The following is a 21,613-nucleotide window of genomic DNA, read 5'->3' as shown; positions in this document are numbered from 1 at the left end:
CACAAGGTAGAATGGCTGCGGCGGGTACAGCCGAACCGTTGCCTCCCCATACTACCCACTGTTAGTAGCAATTATGAGGCATTATATTTTTACATATCAGCGAAAGCGATAAACGTTTTCTTCGCGGAGTCAACTCCGATACTCCGAAGTATGAAGTAATAAACCAAATTTTCATGGATTCCGGATGAAGATCGTTACAGTCCTCACTGTAAATCAAAGAAGCTTTAGCAAATGAAGGATAAAGTCTCCTAGGCTCTATATCGGGTCGAATAAAAACCAGACTAAGGAAAACTGCAAAAAGGTCAAACTCAAAGATGGCACACACGCAGAACCACACAAATGGAGTGGATCTGCACAAATTCAAAATTGCCAGGAATGCCACCCATAAAGGCTTGCTGTAAATTGGTTAGTGTCTGCATGATCTGTACGGATCTAAATAGTACCTCTATGTATCTAGAACAATCAGGACTCTAAAACTAAAGCAATTCTGCCAGAGAGCACGTTTCAAATTATATAGTTTGTCCAATCTACTTGGATCTTCGACAACAGATGTACCCTCAGGCAGGTCTCCAATCTACTATAATACTTAAAACTAGAAGTGCTTTAACAAGCACAATGCCAAATAACCAGCCAATCCTCAACTATGCAAATGTTGTGAGATCTGTCACACAAAAGCGTTCATCTGCAACCAAAACTTCCCCAGATTCAGAGGGTTTTCTCGTTATACTTACGCAGCTAAAGACCCAGTCGACGTCGTCAGTTGAAATTTGGTTTAAGAGATGATGTCCAATCAAATGCAAATTTGGAAGATTCTTCTGAGTAAAGCTAAAACTATGTCCTTGGATTGCGAACAGCATTAGATGGAAGAAACTGGACATTCGGAACTTTTTGTTTAAAAACAAAATTCATTTTCTGTAGCTTTTGTTTTATTCAGTAGCGCGGTCTGCTCGTCTAAATTGAATTCGTACGTGGATAAATATGCGCTGGAAAAATGCCGAGAATTTCAAGTCGGCGTATAGCAGGTTTTCATCAACTTTACCACATGTGATACGATATGTAGATCAGAATTTTCTGTATCCTTATATATATTTGGCTATCAAAAATTGGTCTGCAGGACAAAATTCATGATTGATAACACCGAGTTCCAAGTTAAGGTCGAAGGAAAACTGATTTAGGGTCGCCGTCATACTGTTAAAATTAGCTTTTCAATGGGTCACCAGAAGGATTTATGTTCCATCAGCAGCTCAGGTGCCAACATACGGAGTTCACATTGAGGGTTAGATAGGATAAAATGAAATTAGCGTCCCAGACACGATGCAGCACACTAGTGGCATTACATCCGGCTATGGGAAACTGTAACATTAGAAGCTTGGCTACATTCACTACTTTAGGGGAAAACTGATGCACAACGGCGATGATGTGGATGAAAACTAATGACCAATAAATATAGCAAATGGGTCCCTTTTCTTGGGCGTTGCAGAAGAGCCATTTTGAGGTTGAAAAACTGTAGGATATGGTCATTGGATCGATAGTCTTGAAGCGAATATACCTATTCGAGAGGCCAAGGCCCGATTCGAGCCAAACTCCCATTGAAAGAGAAGTAGGGGTCAATGAGGATAGGTATATTCGTACTTGCTATAACCTGCTTGTACCATTATGGATTCACGGAGGGTTAGTGGCAGACCAATTTTCAGTAGAATCAAAAATCGTAAGGGGTTTGGTGGATTTTGGACTGAAGGATTAATTTCACCGTCGAAAGAGGGTCGAAAATGGTAATGAAAAGATGTCTGTTTCTTCTTGAAGGAGGAGGTTTATACCGGAAGTACTTGTCTACATTTATTATTTACATAAGTAGTTTCAAATGTTATGTTGTCTTGCCGACTAGAGGGCGCTCACTATTACCCTCGGTCATATGCTTAACCTGATTAATGAAAGAATGTACGATATAGACTCTGTAACAGGACTTTCTTTTATATACCATTACTATAATATTCGTTTAATTTAGTTCAATTCGATGACCTACACCGCCAACAATGATTATGGGTACAAAAGTATACAAAATATGTATTACGAAGGAGAAATATAGTATACACTTTTGGAAGGAGAAACATAGATTGTCCAGGGCGGAAACATCATATCAGATGCAGATAGCTCCGACGGTAGTCTAATTTGTGTCAGTTGTGGGATCGGGGAAGACGAACCAGTGGAAAATGCCAAGAGGCCTTACATAAACAGGGAAAACAGGGAAGAACTTCAAAAATTGTATGGATCAAAGGACAGCGAGTTTCAAGCCATTCAACTTAAAGATAGACATATTCGTACAAAGTACCATAACAATATGGAGAATTACATGGGGCAAGTGAATAAAATAGTTATAGATCTGTAAGCATTGGCTATAAAAATGAAGACGATAACTTGGCAATGATAATTTTGTGTGGTTTACTTCATGATAATATGGTGTCTGCCTTATGTAATCTTCCTGCTAATAATTTCAAAAGTGATACTATCAAGATGAGATTGCCCGTTGAAACTGGTAGAGGTCGGAATGTAGTAAAGGGATGACCGTCTTTGTTAAATTGTCCGGTTAATATTGTACTAAAAAAATTCAATTCTGGAAAAAATACCTTGTGAAATTTTTATTAAATCATATTTTACTAAACAATTCAAATCTTGAAAATAATAGCAAAAAATGATATTTGAACAATGTTGAGGATTTGTTTTTCAAAAAAGGGACATAAAAGGGACAATTTTCCCCTTCGGCAGAACATCATTTGCTTATTTAGTTTAAAAAAATGTTCAATTTTCAAATAACGGTGTCAGAAGATGAAATCCAGGCCAAGTAACTTTAAAGGTATGAACCGCCAAAAGGCCATCAATTAAAAACAGCGAACTGATACTCTCCTTTATGTATGGGGATTAACGGAAGAAAGAAAAAGCTGCGATAAACTAGACGATATTGTGGAGAAATTACAAGGAAATCAATGATGCGGCAGAATCCAAAGTACATCGTTAATGTCGAGGATTGTTAATCAAGCAAAGGATTAAATTCCAGAATTACAATAATTTGAAATCTTAAGCAAAAGGTTGCCATTCTCTATTTTCCTATCCTACAGGAGATTCATATAGCCATGAAGACTCTAAAACTGAATACTAGGCATGGGAACAACCATTTTCATACCTAAAACCTAAGAATGCTTCATCTTTTTACAACAACAAACACTAAACCACTTACCTGTTTCTCTCCAGTCACGTCATGACCCTCTCCCATTCCGATCGAACTCATGGGACTCTTAAAATTCGCGGTACTCGAAACGGCATCCACTTGTCCCGGGTTACTAGGATCACCGATTTCCATTGCACTACTTTCCGATTCCGCACTAGATTCCAACGAGCTTGCACGAATTTTCCGTCTCTCTTTTTTCCTTGCGTCCACTCTCGTAACCGGCGAGTTCATCACCTTCTCCACCTTTAACGTTGTGGTAGGAGCAGGGGTATTCTGTTGTGTATTGTGGTAGCCATTATCCATCATGGCACTCTCAAAGGTAGGTGTTGACTGTAACTGACTACCATTAAGGTCTTGGTAATGTGACATTGGCTCCTTTTTAATAACTGTTACCACATTTTGCGGTGTAAATGTAGAAATAGGTTGATACAGCTGGATATGGCGTTCATCCAGGTATTGTTGGTTAATCGAGGGGATATCACGAGCCTGAATTGGAGCGGGCACTATTGGATAGGGGCGAGTATTAACTGCAGTTAGCGTATGAAACGATGGCGTTGATAGGGCTGTCAGCCCTGTCTGAAGTGAATTGATTGGTGTTAATTGTGTTAGCTGACCATTACCAGGAGAAGCACTGCTGGGAGAAACTGGTACTGGGACTGGTTGTGGTAAGCTCGGTTCAGGTATCAAATTTGTTTCACTATACGCATGGAATTGGCTTTGGAATGACGGAAGTTTGGAGAAAGGTTCGAAACCCTTACTATCCTTGGGCGGATCCATTTCCCAAGGTCTTGTGTAACTATTTGATTGGGATGTTATTGGGTCTGTACTGGAGCGTGTATCCTGCCGCTCATAGTAGTCCCACGTATTGGGATCGACTAGTTCGGATACGAAACCACCGCCAGTACCTGTACTGTACTGCGCGTGGTGGTTTAAACCTAAATGATGTGAAGTGTTCATGAGATTTTGTTCATTGGCGCTGTTACTAGAAGAAGCGCCAGTTTGAGCATTCATCATAGATGCCATTTTGAGCTCTTGAAAAGACTAGCATGGCCGCACTTATAAAATAAATTCCTCGAGGAAAAAATTATGGTGCTTCTAGTTCTATTTTGCTATCACTACTTTATGTCTATTTCACTGTATTTGTTGATAAACTTCTAGTTCACTATGACACAATAACAGAGCGTGGTTCCCAAGAATACGAGTTTCACAAAAACATTTCATAAACATTTAGAACACTACAAATATGATTGTATCCTGAATTTCGTTATCGAGATTTTGTAACAATTTCCATTTTAGGTTGTCTTCCTTTGTAATTTTTGTACGAAAATTTGCGTGAGGTAGAATTTATTTTGTAACGTTTTGCTGCTTGTATTAACTTTTTAGTAACATTAATTATAAATGGCTTAGGTTCAACGTTTCTGTTTTATTCGAATAGCTCTTTCTCATTAACGTTTAGTTTAAATTCCAAAAATTTGGCGAAAAAATATCATTCGAAATTTTAAAATGTTTGAAAATTTCACTTTTCTCTTTAACGAATTGAAGTTATATTTCTCTTTTTGGTATATTTCGGTAACTTCTCTTACTAAATCTTGGCTTTGATTAATAATAAATTTTACAAACTTTGTACGATGAACACTTGCTAAGCACGGAAAGATCTCGAGTTGACTTCAGAAAATGAAAATACGAATTGATTTGAACTTTCTTTTGTTATTTATATTTATGGCAAATTTGAACTGTGTATATCGGCTGTTTAACTATTTTTATTTTCAACTTTTGTTATGTTGTTTAATTGTTAAAATTTAATAACTTTGTACTTTTGCAATCGGACACTTGGGTTTGAGTTTTGATGTATTTTGTTTGTTGTATCTATTGTTTATACTCTATTATATCTACCGTTTTGTGAAGACTGAAAAACACTGTTTCGCAATCGATAAACCTATATTTGAGCACTAATCATTTGAGTTGAGTTGATCAAATTAACAATATTCTGTAACACTTCGTATAACCGTTAACCGCGCGAAAAATAGATGTCGAATAAATATAAAAATAAAATATTGCAAGGAATTCACGACACACGAATCTATATCAACACTGCAAACTATTTTACTTTTCGAGTAAAAACTGATGATCCGGTTATTGTCAAAAATGGCTTTCAAATCGAAAATTTACTTCTAAATATAACTTTTGTGTTTTGGTTTCAATCAGACTTTGATGTTATCCACGTGTATTTATAAAATTTTGTAAAATTTCGTTATAATTTTTGTTTGTACTTTGTTCACTTTCTATTATATATTTTTAAATATAAATATTTTTGTGGGCCTTTGGAAAATGCTATTTTTTCTTGTTGTTGTGTATGCAGATCTTAGATTTACTTTGTTTTAAATTATTTTTTTTTACGTTAAATAGTTGTAGTTAAATAAATTAGTGATAAATTAACTGTAAATTATTTTTAAATTTAAAGTGGGTGTCTTCCAATTTGTTTGTTTTGCTTATTAGGGTTTTTAATAAATTATTAGCTTACATCGAAATAATGACTGAAATTATCTTATAATAAATTTAGAAAGATTAGATTTTGGTATTTGAGACTTTTTTGAAATAAATTATTAATACGAAATTTTCTTAGAAAATATTCATGAAATTTAAATTAGATGCGATTGCCTTGGAATAAATTAAGTATATTACATTACAAATTTAAATAAATAAATAAGTTAGGATTATGATTATATAGTTTTGTATATTTATTTTTTTATCTTATTTTGTATTTTACTGGATAGAAATTCTTTTGTTGTTGTGTATTTATTCGCATCGATCTCAAATATCTGAAAAGAAATGAAAAATAAAGTTAATCTAAAAGTTCCTTTAAAAGTTAATATACTAAGCAAAGAAATTCATAACAGTAATAAAATAATTTTAAGTGGTCAAAGGGTAGTATAGGTCCCAGGGCGAAACGTGGATTGGTACCCACGATGGAGCATAAAACCTGGGAAATGCCTGCTGAACCAACACCAACTACCTCTACTACCAAATCCTATCTCCACCTCCACGTGGTGACCGCTGGGAGCTCTTTCGTAACGAAAAGCTGCAGACGGAGAAAGATGAAGGCGGGTCTCCCGCGCCTAAAAACGGGACAAACTGTACCAACTGGTCCTCCAGGTTGGGGGTTGACAACCCTACACGGAAAACCGATGTTACGAAGCCACGAAAGGAGCCTCGGACAGGATGGACTTTACAACGACGAACCCGGCAACAACAACGGATTAACGATTTGCACATTTTCTCATGGAACGTGCGCTCCCTGTACAGAGATAAAGCTGATGAGCAGCTAGCCGATACCCTGTCCCAATATAAGGCTGATATAACAGCGTTACAAAAGATGCGATGGACAGGGACCGGGTTCCTGGAGAAGAGCCGCTACACCATATATTGATGATGAATAAAATAATTTCAATAACGGAGACGAATGGAGACGAAGATGCTGCGTTTGACTAGTGGCGTGACACGCCTTGGTCACATCCGAAATGAGGAGAAATGTGGAGAAACCACAAGATAGACATCTTCGATGGTCATGTAATTTGCGCTAACGAAAATTCACTGAACATCAGAGTCGATGGTAAGCGGTCAAAAGGCCAGCCGCAACAACGGTGGCTGGATACGCTAGATGGTGATTTGAAAGCCTTGCGACTATATTCAGATTAGGCCTTTGATAAAATAAAATAATGCAACCGATCACGACAAGCCGACCCCGCTGGTGAACGGGATAAAGGCCAACCAAAATGAAGAAGATTATTGGTTGAAAATCGTAGAGGATGCTGGGATACGCAATGCCAATTGCTGGGATAGTTGATGATCTTTCAGCCTTGTCTTCTAAATTGCAAATATGGTAATAAACTTGAAGCCCGTTTGTATTTCGAAGCATTTATTCACTTGTCTGCATTCGATGTTTTGTTGACAAATCATTGAACAAGTGCTGTGTTTTTAATTTACTTAAAATTGAAGTTTTTATAAAAATCGTGATTTCCCCACAACATTGAAAACTTTCACCTCGCCTCTTCTCTCCCTTCCGATGCACGGCGCTCAGCAATCCCAACGGTCTAATATTCCCTCAAACATGAATCAATAGTCTAACACGAAAAAAATCAATAATTAACCACCCCAAACACCGTCTCCTTCCACCACGACCCTAACCTTTTATTTCGAACTTAATCCAAAAACGTAGCAAGCATTTTCGCAACAATTTACACAAAATATAACCTCGTATAAATAAGCTAAAATAAGCTTAGCTCGTATTTTAAATGCCAGCCAGGCTCGTTAGCAATGAAATAACGAAAATCTCGTCCTTCTGCTATAAATTTTCTTATTCTTTTTAAATTAAAGTTTCTGAAAACGAAGCGCCCAAGAACGACAGAAATTGCTTACCAAGCAACATCACCAGTAACCCAACCATCGGCATCAGAAGGACATGCGAAAGGAATGGTGTAGAAGCCATCTTATAACTAGGAGCTTGAAGCTTGGAAGATTGTGGAAAGTAGTGAAAATGAAAACAATAAAAGTGAAAATAAGTGAAGGAACGAAGAAAAAAAAAAGAAACGATTGAAAATTCTCAACGAGAGCAGAAGATTAAAAAAGTAAAACTGAGATACTATGCACTACGACATTGTGGAAAGGAATAGCGAGGAAAGAGTACGATGGCGATGATTGTGCTGGTGGAACCAGCAGAAATAATTTGAGTTGTTCGCAGGAGTACAACGAAAAAAGAAAGACACGAAAGAAGTAAGGACATTTTGAATCCTTGAGAAATGCAAGGTGAAGGGAAAAAGGAAATATGTAAAAAGATTCCAAAAAGTTATAAGGTCTGCAATTTTGTCGTCTTCTCGCCGTAAGGTAAATTAAGAAGTGGCAGACAAACCATCAGTGGATATGGAAAGGCTCGTATGAAATACTGTGAACTTTATGTTAGGAGTGGTTGCTCACTTAATTCTTAGACAATTTTATCGGAAATTATTATCAAAAGTAATCTTCCTCTAATAATGCCTTTGCCCGAAAAAGATTTTCTACCATTGTGACCTTAAATATGATTCGTTTTTAACCCACTAAGGATGTAAATAGTTTTGTATGACTAGAAAAAGGAATCGTTGAAGGATCCTGGTTAGACAAATTCGACATTAAGGAATATTTGGCAAAAATCAGGAAGATTTATTTTCGGAAAGTTGCCGACTGCGATGGTTCGTCTTCACTAACCCTTACTAAAGTAAATTTCATGATAGACGCAATAGGTGGTTTCCTTAAATTAACCCTTTATTAACTAAATATGCTTTTCCCCAGATTTAATGAGTTTAAGATCCAAATTCTCAATCTACACTGGTTTTCTACATATCTTTATTAGCGGATTATAAAGTAATGAACCATCAAGGATACTTTGTTTTTCGATTTAACAAGGCCAAATTCCAGTAGGTAGGCTCACTGGTGGAGGTATACTAATCACAGTTAAATTTCCCTTGTGAACAGAACCCGTTTTTTCATCCTCTGCCTCCTCCTTCTACTGTTCCACCTTATCACATTCTCGTTCTGAAGCGATTTATTATGTCTTATGTACATTTCCCTTCCTCCGGTCCGCTAATATGTACAACAAGGTCTTCATTTTCTATCGGAAGTGCTGGTTGACTTGAGATAGGAACACTAGTTCAGTTTACTTTTTTCTAGTTCCAAGCGTCTTACATTAGAAAAGTGTACTCTGACACATAACAAAAGTATAAGTTTTAGATCGTAGTTCTGGAGTTTATACTATCGACAGGAGTTTTTAGTGGACTACTTTAACAGATGGAGCCAGCAAGGCATACAGATCCCAAAGCTAACCGACATAATTCTATGCTACTTTAGACTCAAACTCAACTAAAGGAGAGAATTACAGTGCTGACGGAAGACATTTTATCGTAATAAAAGTCGAAGATCTTAAGGAGGAGCTAAGGCGAAGATAGCTTGAAGATTCGGAGGCTAAAAATGGAGCTGGTAGCAATTTAGAATGCATTATTAACATTAAGATGGAATAGTTTTCTCTGAGAATAGATTCAGTGGAAATAACTTCTTGCATATGAATGGATAGAGTATGACGAATGCCCGGAAAGTGACATATGATTAAAAAGGTTTCTAAAAGAATCAATGAAGCTTTTCGTTTAGCATGGGCGATTCACGGAATCATAGCTTTAGCGGACGCTGATGCGTTAATAAAAACTGGGTCATAAACAAAACTATGGTGCAAGTTCTACCCGCTTCTCACATCGCGACACCGACAAGAAGATATGGACATCACGGGTTTTAAACATTCAATCAAATTGATAATGTCCGAACTACAACCAGCGTTACCAAAGTAAGGTAAGTTCGTTAGTTCTTCAAATGTTCGATTCGCTAACGAGATGAACTTCACGACACGCTGAATCCCGGCCGATAAGCATTTATTCCTAAAGCTAGATGAAGCAGCACAAGGAAAAGGAAAGGAAATAATACAAGATTAGCCAAACTACAATAATATTTGACGAAGAGTTTAAAAATGTAGATAACTTCGTTTACCTAAGGGTAAGCACAGCGAAGGATGGTAACGAAAACGACAAATTCAGCCTCGAATAATGATAGCCAGCAAATCTTACTACTCAGCCCTACGGTTAATGATAAGTAAAAAATTGCATAAAGAAAATAAGGCCAAAAAACAGACCTACAAGGATAACCAAAGGTAAACTTGAAGGAACCCTGTTAATGGAAAAGCCGTACAAATGATAAAAAAACTTTATGGTCGAGGCTAGGAAAAAAGTTGCTGAAATCTTCGAATTGAAGAAGGGATTCAAAGTGCCTGGTGGTGGTTTATTTTGGAGATCAAAAGTCGATTTGGTTTGTCGCGTAAGTGAAAAAGATAGAAGAAGAGGATGAAGGAACCCGTGTTATGGTAAAGTATTGCAAATTCTATTTTCTGAAATACCGGATGATGTACTTAACAAAACAGCTGAGCACGGAGCATGAAACACTCGGTAGTTAAAAGGAGCATTTAGTCGGTGCAAAGCTCTGAAGAGTGAATCAAACATCAAGAGTAAAATTGAAGACCCCAAAGAAGGTAAGTTAAAAGAATCCCTGACAAAAGCTCCAGGATACGAAGTAACAGCCAGGAATAGATACTACAAACATGATTCGATCAGTCAAATTAGGTTCGCCAAACTGGCAATTCGGATATGATTATCTTGCACTTAAAGACCCGTTTCTCATTGCAACCTGCTCACGATAGAGTTTCTGAAGCAAATTCAGGTTTTCTGCAACAAGTTTTGGGTGAACATATTATCCACTAAAATCTGAGGAACGCTTCCAAGCTGAAATGATGCTTTTCGACACACTTATGTTTACATATTTTTTCAATTTTAATTGTTATACAACTCATATATGTAGGCTTTTTATAGTGCCAAATTACTATAAGTCTTCTGTAATGTTTTCAATGCATGAGCACCCGAAATTTTATTGACATTCAAACACAAGAACAAACATAAAATAAAATTATTATTATTCAATTGTAGACATTACCTTGGCATACCAACATATGCATGCATATGTGTTTTAGACCCATCTAAATTGAAATTCAGAAGATAAAGTACGAAAGAAGGCAATAACTGGTTCCTGAAATACTGTACACACGCAATTTTAGCTGTTTTTTGATTGATGTGACTTTTTACGCTCCGGGAATACTAGAGTTGTTCCATACCTTGCGAAAGCAGCTCCTCCTACTGAGTAAACGGTAAATGGAAGATTTTTCCTTTTTTGATGGAATATATGGAAGAAATGAAAGCTATTCCAAGCCTCTAAAGAGCTTTTGCGCTCGCAGGCCCTAATAATTTGATTAGACAGGATATAGGATCGATTTTGATGAAGCATCGATTCCTTACACTCCCCGAAGAAACTTCGATGAAGAATCGCTTCCACTGAAATAGACTATAATAGAACAGCAGGAGCCAATCTCTCCGATTCATTTCTCGCAATCATTCTTTCGAAGTTTTATCTCAAAATCTAGGAGAAGAATAAATTTCAGAATTATCCTTCCATCATCGCGAGCACGTATCTTCCTTTTTGTTTACACACAAAAATAAATTTGATGAGCTCAAAAAAAAATTGCCGAGTACAATGTCGTCAGGCTTCAAATCAAGCATTTCAGAAAGAAAGGAATATTTCTTTGTTACGCTAAAAATTCAAAGCCAATCACATTCATTCGTTTTCACCGAGTTCATACAAATGTAATGTCTGACGATGACAATATTTCGAGTAAATAGAAATAAAATACTTATGTTTGGTGTACCAGCACAGAAAAATCCCAGGAACGATATGGAAATGTAGTAAAATGTTATATGAATTTATTTTGCATATTTGATTGTGTGTACGCACTCGTTCGTCTGCTTCGTTCGCTTTTATCAAAAATATATTGAAATTCATGGCATATGTAATTTGTTGAACGAGTACATGGGACTTTTGTACACGAATGATTCGACCTGTTCTATGGAAAGCAAACCGTAATAGTTTATATAGAATAGAAATTTGATTGAGACCGTGGGAATAGGCTTTGAAGGATGAATTGCAAGTCTTAATTGATAAATAAAGTGCACGGACCTTAAATATCTTCATGATCAAAGGTCTTTTTTCATAACGTACACAGATGACGGGAAAAGGATCCCATGAAGGATGCGAAAAAATTGGGACCAGAAATCCAGTGGTAAACGAGTAACGACTAAACGAATGCGAATTGAAAACAGCGTGAGTGATCCATTTTGCATGAGGAACGGTCTCACGAAGGCGGGCGGCTTGTCTCCAGTGCCCATCAACTTACCCCTAAACACGCAATTAGAAAAATCCTTATCGATCCAAAGGTATGATACGCGGCATCAATATCTTGTTGGGCTCTTTTCTCCGCCCCAAAGAAAACTAGAGAACTAATGTCCGCCAGTCAAACTGTCATAACTAGTGAACTTATAAAACTTCTCCAAGATTGATAACATATTTGGAAGCAAGTAACTGAAAGAATACGAAGTGCATGGAAAAAAGGAGAGTACAGCTTGCAAATATGTAAATCATTTTATTTATGCAATTTTAGGTGAATAAGGGACTAATTAGCGAAGTTAAAAAAAATATGCCGTGGTACTTTCCTGTCCAAGCAATACTTTAGCGAAGCAGATTAGACGTTTGAGCAGGACCTAGTAACGGCTCACAAGGCGTAGGTCACAAAAGGGTAGGCTGGGGGATATTTTTCGGATTCCATCAGGTCTGCAGAATGACTGTCTCAATCCGAAAAAATATAGACAGCCAACGTTTAACGTCACAAAAGAGTCACCAGTAGAGCTATACGCCATCATTAATTTAAATTAATTTATAGTGAGCATTCGAGTGGGGGATGTTCAAATTCCTCGTTGACTACTGCCAACCACTAGGACAGAGCTATTCAATGAATCGAACATATGGCGAATTTTAAATCTTACCTAACAATAGTCAACTTCGATTACCATTTTGAGCATTAGTCACAGCATCCGTTTCCTGATATTACAGGAAATGCAGTACTCCGGTCCTAAAATCTGGTTTTCGATATTCTGATAGAGGCGATATCACTCTCTTAGCATTATTTCCAGCTAGTTCCTACGTACGAGGAGGTGGTATTTCCATGTAAAGTAGACTTTGTTAAAAACGGGCCTCGCCGAATGCAAGCTCATAATTCTGAAAGCCTCGGAACGGTTAACCGCTCTCTGCACAAGATCACTTCTCAAAATTCGCAAAAACAACGAACGCAGAGAGATAATTACCGTAACAAATTCAGAAATCCCAACAATAGTGAAGTGACTTCTAAAAGAAGTGCCTAAAAACAGGAACACTAGCGGTAAAAAAGCAGAAAAATCTTTTCGACAAGCTCAACGATGCCCGGGGTTCATCAAGTGATGAAGCATACGTATGAAAGGAGCTCTGTAAGTATTCGAAGAATAGGCTAAAATCCATAAATACTGAGTCGACTGAAGAAAGAAGGCCAAACTGTTCAAAAAGCAGGCATTTATAATTCCCAGAGCAGAGATGGACAACCCCTTCTATCAACTATTATGTGGAACATCAACGTAGAGCTTGATTAGTTATGTGGCCGATATGTTGAGAATTGTCAAAATGTACGAAATTGAAGCAGCTCGTGAGAAGCTAAACAAGGATCATTAGGGGCACAGAATCATACTTTAATGCAACACTCTCATAAGATGCTTAATTCTACTTTAGCGACACTCTCTCCCAGTTTCATAAAATTTTTATCATTTTGCTTTCGTCAGTTGTAACTGACCCGCTCGAATTGTGAAACCGCAAGGTGCATTGTTGACTCTCTGTTCCTGAAACAACATCTGATGTAGCCCTCTACTCGCAGGAGAAGAATAGATTGCAACAGTGAAAATATTGATGGAAAATAAAGCGGCTGTTTTTGTTTTGACGGAGTACCTACGGAGATTACAAGGATACTAGCGACCGAACGCCCACGAATAACGCTGGATATGTACAACGCTCCTTTATTTGAAGGAGTTTTCCCATAAATGTTGAAGGAGTAACAGTTCGTCCTTTTTAAGTCTGGCATACATAATCCGATATGACCAGCAGTTGCGTCTGAATAGTCCACAGTCCACCATACACATACCGGCAACCCGGATGGCACCGTCAGATCAACTCTGGTCATGGAAGGCGTTGAAACGTAAAGTTGATGTACATAAAATATACCCGCACCGGTTTGCCTGATCTCCTTTTAGGCCAGCCACATGGCCGAATCGTTTCGAATCGATTGCCGGCCGCCTGTACAGTCGAAACTCATATGTCAGTCGGATCTCATACACCTAATTCTAGCGCGCTTCTCGAGACGAGTAATTCTAGCGTCAAATGGGCTGAAGTTATGGGGGCGCTATAGTCCCAGAATGTTTGGTAAAGATACTATGGTGTTATCTAATCTTATAGTAGAGACACTTATGCTTGATGCAGTCCAGAGATCCACTTCAGGATCCGATTTCTTGATGATGTCCCGAAGGCATTGCAGTCGCAATATCTACACGCGATACGAAAGACGAGAAAATTAAACCAAATTATGTTACCAAATGATGAACCTCGCCAAAAAAAGCAACTTATAGTTTTAACCAAACGAGACATACAGTTGAAATGCAAGTACCGGACAACCTATTTGGAACAAGGAAGAAGCTTAAATGTCTGGACATATTGCTTGACTCCATTCTAAGCTTCTGGGCTCAAATGAAATATGCAGCAATTGAAGTAAGAATTGTGTTGTCTGCGCAATGCACATCTCTAATACCTCGGAAATGGATTAAAGTAGAAAGTAGAGGACCGGCATCCTTAGCAAATGGAGCCATCTTTTATGTATTTAAGACCAATTTGATTTCCATTTTTATACTTTAGCGTAAGGTTGTAAGTGCTATACGCTTCTTTCAGATTTTCGGTGTACACGTTTGTCTCTTCCATTAATTTTTACTGTTGTTAATAATTCGTAAAGTTTCTATTTGGATAGTTTTCGGATGGCGGGTTATTTATAAAGTCGCGACAAGTTTTTCGTCTTCTTTAGTAACCCTGTAAGGAAGATTTATTATCCCGAGCTTCTTTACTAAAACGCTGCATTTTCTCTGTCCAAAAAGTCTCAATTGCAATGCCTCCCGGCTGAAACGTATTGTATGAAAGATTATTTTAAAGTTGCTTAGTCAGAGTAGCTTTTCTTTGCTCTTACATTTCCACTCAGTTGCTACTTGTTTGTTCAAATATTCTCACCAGACTGTAAGGGCAAAAAATGTGTAAACCTTTTAATCCCTTGAATTCTCTTGAAGCACCCCAGATGGTTCGGCCAATGTGTACTACATATTAAAATGCCTCCTTACAGCTCATTTGCTGAATAATTTTCCTAGACAAGGCAGATGAATTTACTGTTTCCGTAGTGCAGGGCGTCCTGTTTTTTCTGTTTTCCTACGTTCGCTACGGAAAAAGTTTTAAATTGGTCTCATACAAATTTTCCTTGAATTGAAGGAGAGAGTAAAAAGTAAAAATACCATTTGAGCAGCGAAATACCGAAAAAAGCGTACGCAACATCAAATTGTTTACACGTGTAATGTAACGAATGGAGTAATGACCTCTGCTTCGAACTTCATATCCTGAAAGAAGTTTTGTATGGATAAGAAAACTCGAATAATTTGCTCGGAGCAACATCCTTTGTTTTGTTTTTTTCCTCTTAAATTCTACCACTCTTGAGTTCCAACTTCTGTTCAGAGACGGCACGTACATTCCGAGAAAAATAGCGAAAGAAATAAAACAGAAGAAAATCCAGAGTAAACGGCAAACTTACAGGATTTACTAACGTCATTTATGTCAACATTCACGACCTTACAACCGTTTAATTTTCTTCAGCGATACTCTTTCATAAATGTTGCCGACACAACTTACGACAGTATGTATGTGACTATAATATTTCCATGAAGCTTCGTTTGCCAGCATACCCTTTTCGTCCCGTTTGTGAGACTGTAGGCGTCATCATCTTATGTTGTCCTCCGTAATCTACCGTCGCACCTATCCACATTTACAGACAACGAAAAAAGGAAGGAAGTTCACATACGCAAGTCTATTTAACTGTGAAATTATGTTTTAATCAAATTTTATACGTTTCATAAATGAAGTGAAGAACGTACGAATATGCCAAGTTTGCAATAAGGTCAGGATATATATTATAATTTCACTTTAAATCCAAATAAAATTTGATTTACCCTGATGGCAGGATTGTGGAGGAGGACAGTGATTTGCTTGATTTTCTGCTGTTCGAAAGGGTAGCATCTGCTGAATACCATATGTATTCGATGTGATGAATTCAAAGATTAGGAATAGACCTGGCGTAGTTATTCATTGTGGTTTATGTTCCTTACGTATATTAAATTGTTTAAATTACTTCATGGAGCCATCCCCTTGATTCCTTCCGATTCTATTCAAAATGGAGCTGAAAAGGCCCCTAATTTCGAAGGTTCCATAAATAGATAAATCCAGCAATTCACATAATTGGTTCATTTTTCGTACATTACTCACAGCACAATTGATTGGCCAAATTAACCAATAAAATAAACTACGAAAATTCTCTCAACTGCTGATTGATTTCCTTCATAATACGAAATCAATACCTCTAGACTTTCGTCTCGATTTCAACAAATTGAATCTCTCTCATCATCTGTAGTATCCTTTAATATATTGAATCCAATATCAATATCTGCTTCCCTCAAACTGAACCGAAAACCGACCGAAAGTTTACCATCTTTGATATCGCCGCCGAAAACATCTTCAACGTCTCTCATCGACCAGAAGCCAAGCTAAAACCTGCTAAATTACATTCGCAATAAATGAAGTCACCTTACGAAAAAAAAGACGACAAAAATGACGGCATCTTACCCATCCTGGATAATCCTCCAGCAATGGCGGCGGCAATTTCAAATCGTGAGTTTCATGTTCTTCAACCCCGCAGTGCTACTGTGTCATAATGATTTGTGAACCTCACCTAATCCTCTCGTACTCGAGACGTGATCCTTAAGCCTGGAGCAAAATCGAACGCGAAAAACGGCACCTTGCGTTGAAGTCGTTCCTATACTTTTTGTACCTTTACTATGTAGCTTTAATAGTAGGAGGCGGGAGCTAAAAAGAGGATCCAAAGTTCCAAAATTGTACATATAAGTGAAAGTTTTTTTTCCTGGGTAGGGAAGGGATGTGCCAGAGACGGCAACGTAAATAGCTAAATTCTAGACGTTTACTTTGCTTAGAAGAAGGAGAAGGCTGAAAGGCAAAAGGAAGAGCAAAATCGAAGGAGAGTTTCCTGAGAAATAATCTGAATGAACTCATCGAATATTGGCTGTATTACAGATTGAAACAGATTTAGGTATCAGCAACTTTGAAGAGTAAAGCAATGCCTTGATGGTTGGTCCTGAGTAGTGTTAGTGATAAGTAAATATGCTAATTCCACTATTGGTGAATTGATATCCTTGATATATTATAGCTCCAAGTATGTATTATCGCTCATGGAAATCTTTACATTCAGCTTGTCTCTGCCGTACAAATTCTCTTTCCAGGTAAGTTGGAACGATAAGAAGCAAAACTTTCGCGCCTTTTTGCTTTCGAAAGAAAGCAAACATTTCTGGCTTTCCCTACAGAAAAAGTTACTTCTCCTCAATGACGATAGTGGCTGTTCCGCACGGCTTTTCAAGAGTGCTTCATTTTATATCTAGGACATGTATGTAATTCTCTACCTTCATGGGAAAACGCAGGCGGATACAGGGGTGAATATACTTCATCCGGGAACCGTTTATAATAAGAGAAATCGAAGGCCGTGTTAGACGTACGTAAATTGAAAATTTCGCCTGTGTGGCATTTTGAGAATGCATGATCCTAAATATGTTCATTTTTAAGCAAGAAAGGCAGTATATTAAAGGGGACATCTCCTTTGAGGTTATGTAAATTCTTGTCGACATTTTTACCATGAAATTCTCATTCCAGCGTATGCTATGGATAATATTCCAAAGGGGATAAAGATAATTAGTCCACATGCTTCAGGAAAAAAAAAATTGATCGCAGCAAAATAGTTGCAAATGCAAAACAAGAGCCGCTTGGTCTGACCTTAAGCTGTCCCTCATAGTGTCACATTCTCAAGACCCTATCAAGATCCAAGCAACAATCTTCGTGCTGCTCGAACTCTTCAAGGTATGAGTTGCATCGTTCAGAATTGGGTGCAGACTCAACAAGGACTAAATGATGCTGCTCCTGATATGCTATCGACAATTCCTGCAGTCGTTGCAATCTTGCCTCAAAGTAAGCAACGCTCTGTTGCAATCTTGCCTCAAAATAGGCAACGCTCTGTTGCTCCTTGCTATTCTTCCGAAATTAGTTTTCATCCCGACGATACTCGTGAGGTTGCGGTACTGCATACTAGTTCTTGCTAAAGGCACCTTGTCGCCATTTCTCTCAAATTTAATATCGATGGAGCCAAGAGAATCGTCTGCACCAAATTCAAATTTTTCCAATTTCTCGCAACTCGATTTTGCCACATGAACGTGACGTAACATCCAACTGAACGGCCCAACGATGTTAATTGAAGAAGCACAAGCAAGGCTCATTGCCAATAACACAAAATGGAAATTCATCTTATCAGGAAGTCCAGACTTTGGCAGAATCTGGGAGTCTGCTGTTGTATCTATGAAACCACATTTGGTGGATTTGATCGGCTCTCGTTTGCTCATGTTGAGGAAACGTACTCTTCACTAGCCCAGATCTAGCTCTGCCTAAACTCAAGATCGCTGACTTCTTTAAGTATTGATCCAATCGACCTAAATCCTTTGATGCCTGGACTAATTCTAGTTGGGAGAAATTTGTTCGAACTACCCGATAGGAATATACAAGATGACATAACGGGGAAGTGACAATTCGTCCAGAAACTAAAACAACAATTTTAACAAGGTTGGAGCTTAGAAGACTTAACTAAGCGGCAACAACGAGTCAAATGGTCGAAGGTTGAAAATATTAGGTTGTTGCAAATGAAATGTCGGATTTTTCAATGAAGTGAAGTTAGTTATGATTTTAATGTTTAAAACTGCCGCAAGGTGACTCTGGTGGTATGGGATAATTGAGTATAAATAGTCGTTCGTTCGATCAAGGAGTCATTTCAGTTTCAATCGTCATTGAAGTTCCAAGTAAAACTCAAAGAAAAAAGCATGGAAGGGAGTCAAAAACGTCTACTTTTTCTATATGAATTTAAACTTGGTCACAACGCAGCGGAGGCAACCAGAAACATTTGCAGAGCATTTGGAGCTGACGCAGCAAACGAACGAACGACACAGCGGTGGTTCGAAAAATTCCGATCAGGCCACATGACCCTCCAAAGTGAACCTCGTGGACACCCAGGACCATCGATCGACAACGACGAGTTGCGTTTGATAGTGGAATCTGATCCCCGATCATCGATTCGTGACATTGCAGAGAAAATAGGCGTACACTATTCGACAGTATCTCGGCACTTACAACAGCTTGGAAAGGTGAAGAAGCTTGATAAGTAGGTTCCGCATGAACTCAACGAGCAAAACATGGCGCTGCGAATGGAAATATCCAGTTCTCTACTCAACCGCAACAGGAACAATCCCTTTTTGCGCAGAATAGTGACATGCGATGAAAAGTGGATATTGTACGACAACCGTCGCAGATCAGCGCAATGGCTAGATGCCGATCAGCCTCCACAACACATGCCAAAACCGAGCCTTCACCCGAAGAAGGTAATGGTAACTGTTTGGTGGTCTGCATCTGGAATTATTCATTATTCGTTTTTGGAGCGTGGTGAAACAATTAATGCAGAGAAATATTGTGCCCAACTTGATGAAATGCACGAGAAATTACGTGTTCAGCGGCCTAGATTGGTCAACAGAGATGGAGTGATACTGCTCCATGATAACGCCCGACCTCATGTTTCCAGAATGACGGTCCAAAAATTAAATGGATTACGATATGAGACTCTTGCTCATCCACCATATTCACCCGACCTCTCGCCAACAGACTACCACTTTTTTAAGCATTTGGATCACTTTTTGGCGGGGAAACAATTCAGCAATGAAGTAGCTGTCAAAAGTGCCTTTGAAGAATTTCTTAGCTCTAGAAACCCAGACTTTTACGAAACTGGAATAAATGCCCTTGTATCTCCTTGGGAGAAGTGCATTGAAGCTGCTGGTTCTTATTTTGACTAATAAAATTAATTTTCATAAAAGTTATAGTTTTTTGAAATTTTACTCAAATATCCGACATTTCATTTGCAACAACCTAATAGATGACGTGGAACTTGAAAACTACGGCCAGTGCTCCGTCCTGGAGAAAAAGCATTAACGAGAGTAGTAACAATGGTACCAGGGAAAGTGTCCTGGGACATCGCATAACGAAGTTTTGCCGACTGTCAAGGGAAGAGGGACAAGCAAACTAAAGTGAACCGCACCATTGAGTATCCCGATTCGAGCGCATACGTGTGTATACGGTGTCTAGAGCACACAATACAGAACATACGTTAACAACTAAAGTAAATGAACTGGCAGGTAAGGTCGTATTGGTACAAGCCCATAGATCAGCACAAACAATGAATTTTTAATCGCATACCAATTAGCTTACAGATGACAGGGAAAAACCAAAATGGGTGCGAAACACTGTACTAACGCCAGTTATATATAAAATTCATCATTATCATCAACGGCGCAACAACCGGTATCCAGTCTAGGCCTGCCTTAATAAGGAACTCCAGACATCCCCGTTTTGCGACGAGGTCCACCAATTCGATATCCCTAAAAGCTGTCTGGCGTCCAGGCCTACGCCATCGCTCCATCTTAGACAGGGTCTGCCTCGTCTTCTTTTTCTACCATAGACATTCCGGGTGGAATCATCCTCATCCATACGGATTAAGTGACCCGCCCACGGTAACCTATTGAGCCGGATTTTATCCACAACCGGACGGTCATGTTATCGCTCATAGATTTCGTCATTGTGTAGGCTACGGAATCGTCCATCCTCATGTAGGGGGCCAAAAATTCTTCGGAGGATTCTTCTCTCGAACGCGGCCAAGAGTTCGCAATTTTTCTTGCTAAGAACCCAAGTTTCCGAGGAATACATGAGGACTGGCAAGATCATAGTCTTGTACAGTAAGAGCTTTGACCCTATGGTGAGACGTTTCAAGCGGAACAGTTTTTGTAAGCTGAAATAGGCTCTGTTGGCTGACAACAACCGTGCACGGATTCCCTCATTGCAGCTGTTATCGGTTGTGATTTTCGACCCTAGATAGTAGAAATTATCAACGGTCTCAAAGTTGAATTCTCCTATCCTTATTTTTCCTGTTTGACCAGTGCGGTTTGATGTTGTTAGTTGGTTGGTTTTCGATGCTGACGTTGTCACCATATATTGTACTTTGTCTTGCCTTCATTTATGTGCAGCCCAAGATCTCGTGCTGATTGCCGCCTGCTCGATCTGGATGAAGGCAGTTTGTACGTCTCGGGTGGTTCTTCCCATGATGTCGATATCGTCAGCATAGGCCACTAGTTGGGTGGACTTAAAGAGGATTGTACCTCTTGCATTTACCTCAGCATCACGGATCACGCATGATAGAGCATCCCCTTGTCGTAGACCATTGTTGATGTCGAATGGTCTTGAGAGTGATCTTGCTGCTTTTATCTGGCCTCGCACATTGGTCACGGTCAGCCTAGTCAGTCTTATCAATTTCATCGGGATACCGTATTCTCTCATGACCGTGTACAGTTTTACCCTGGCTATGCTATCATAGGCGGCTTTAAAGTCGATGAATAGATGGTGCAACTGTTGTCC

At 38.6% G+C, this 21,613-nt stretch overlaps 1 protein-coding gene across 1 annotated transcript in view; it reads right to left on the bottom strand.

Annotated features, from left to right (window-relative positions):
• Nucleotides 1–21,613, bottom strand: part of LOC119649277 (DNA N6-methyl adenine demethylase) — a 394,633-nt gene that overhangs the window by 347,409 nt on the left and 25,611 nt on the right. The window contains exon 2 of the mRNA XM_038051364.1: nt 3,233–6,042. Coding sequence (XP_037907292.1) covers nt 3,233–4,246 — 1,014 coding nt within the window. The 5' untranslated portion in view covers nt 4,247–6,042. The remainder of the gene's footprint in view (nt 1–3,232; nt 6,043–21,613) is intronic.

The sequence above is a fragment of the Hermetia illucens genome, chromosome 2 (assembly GCF_905115235.1).
Source record: "Hermetia illucens chromosome 2, iHerIll2.2.curated.20191125, whole genome shotgun sequence".
NCBI lineage: Eukaryota > Metazoa > Arthropoda > Insecta > Diptera > Stratiomyidae > Hermetia > Hermetia illucens.
This window is presented reverse-complemented; position numbering and strand designations above follow the sequence as displayed.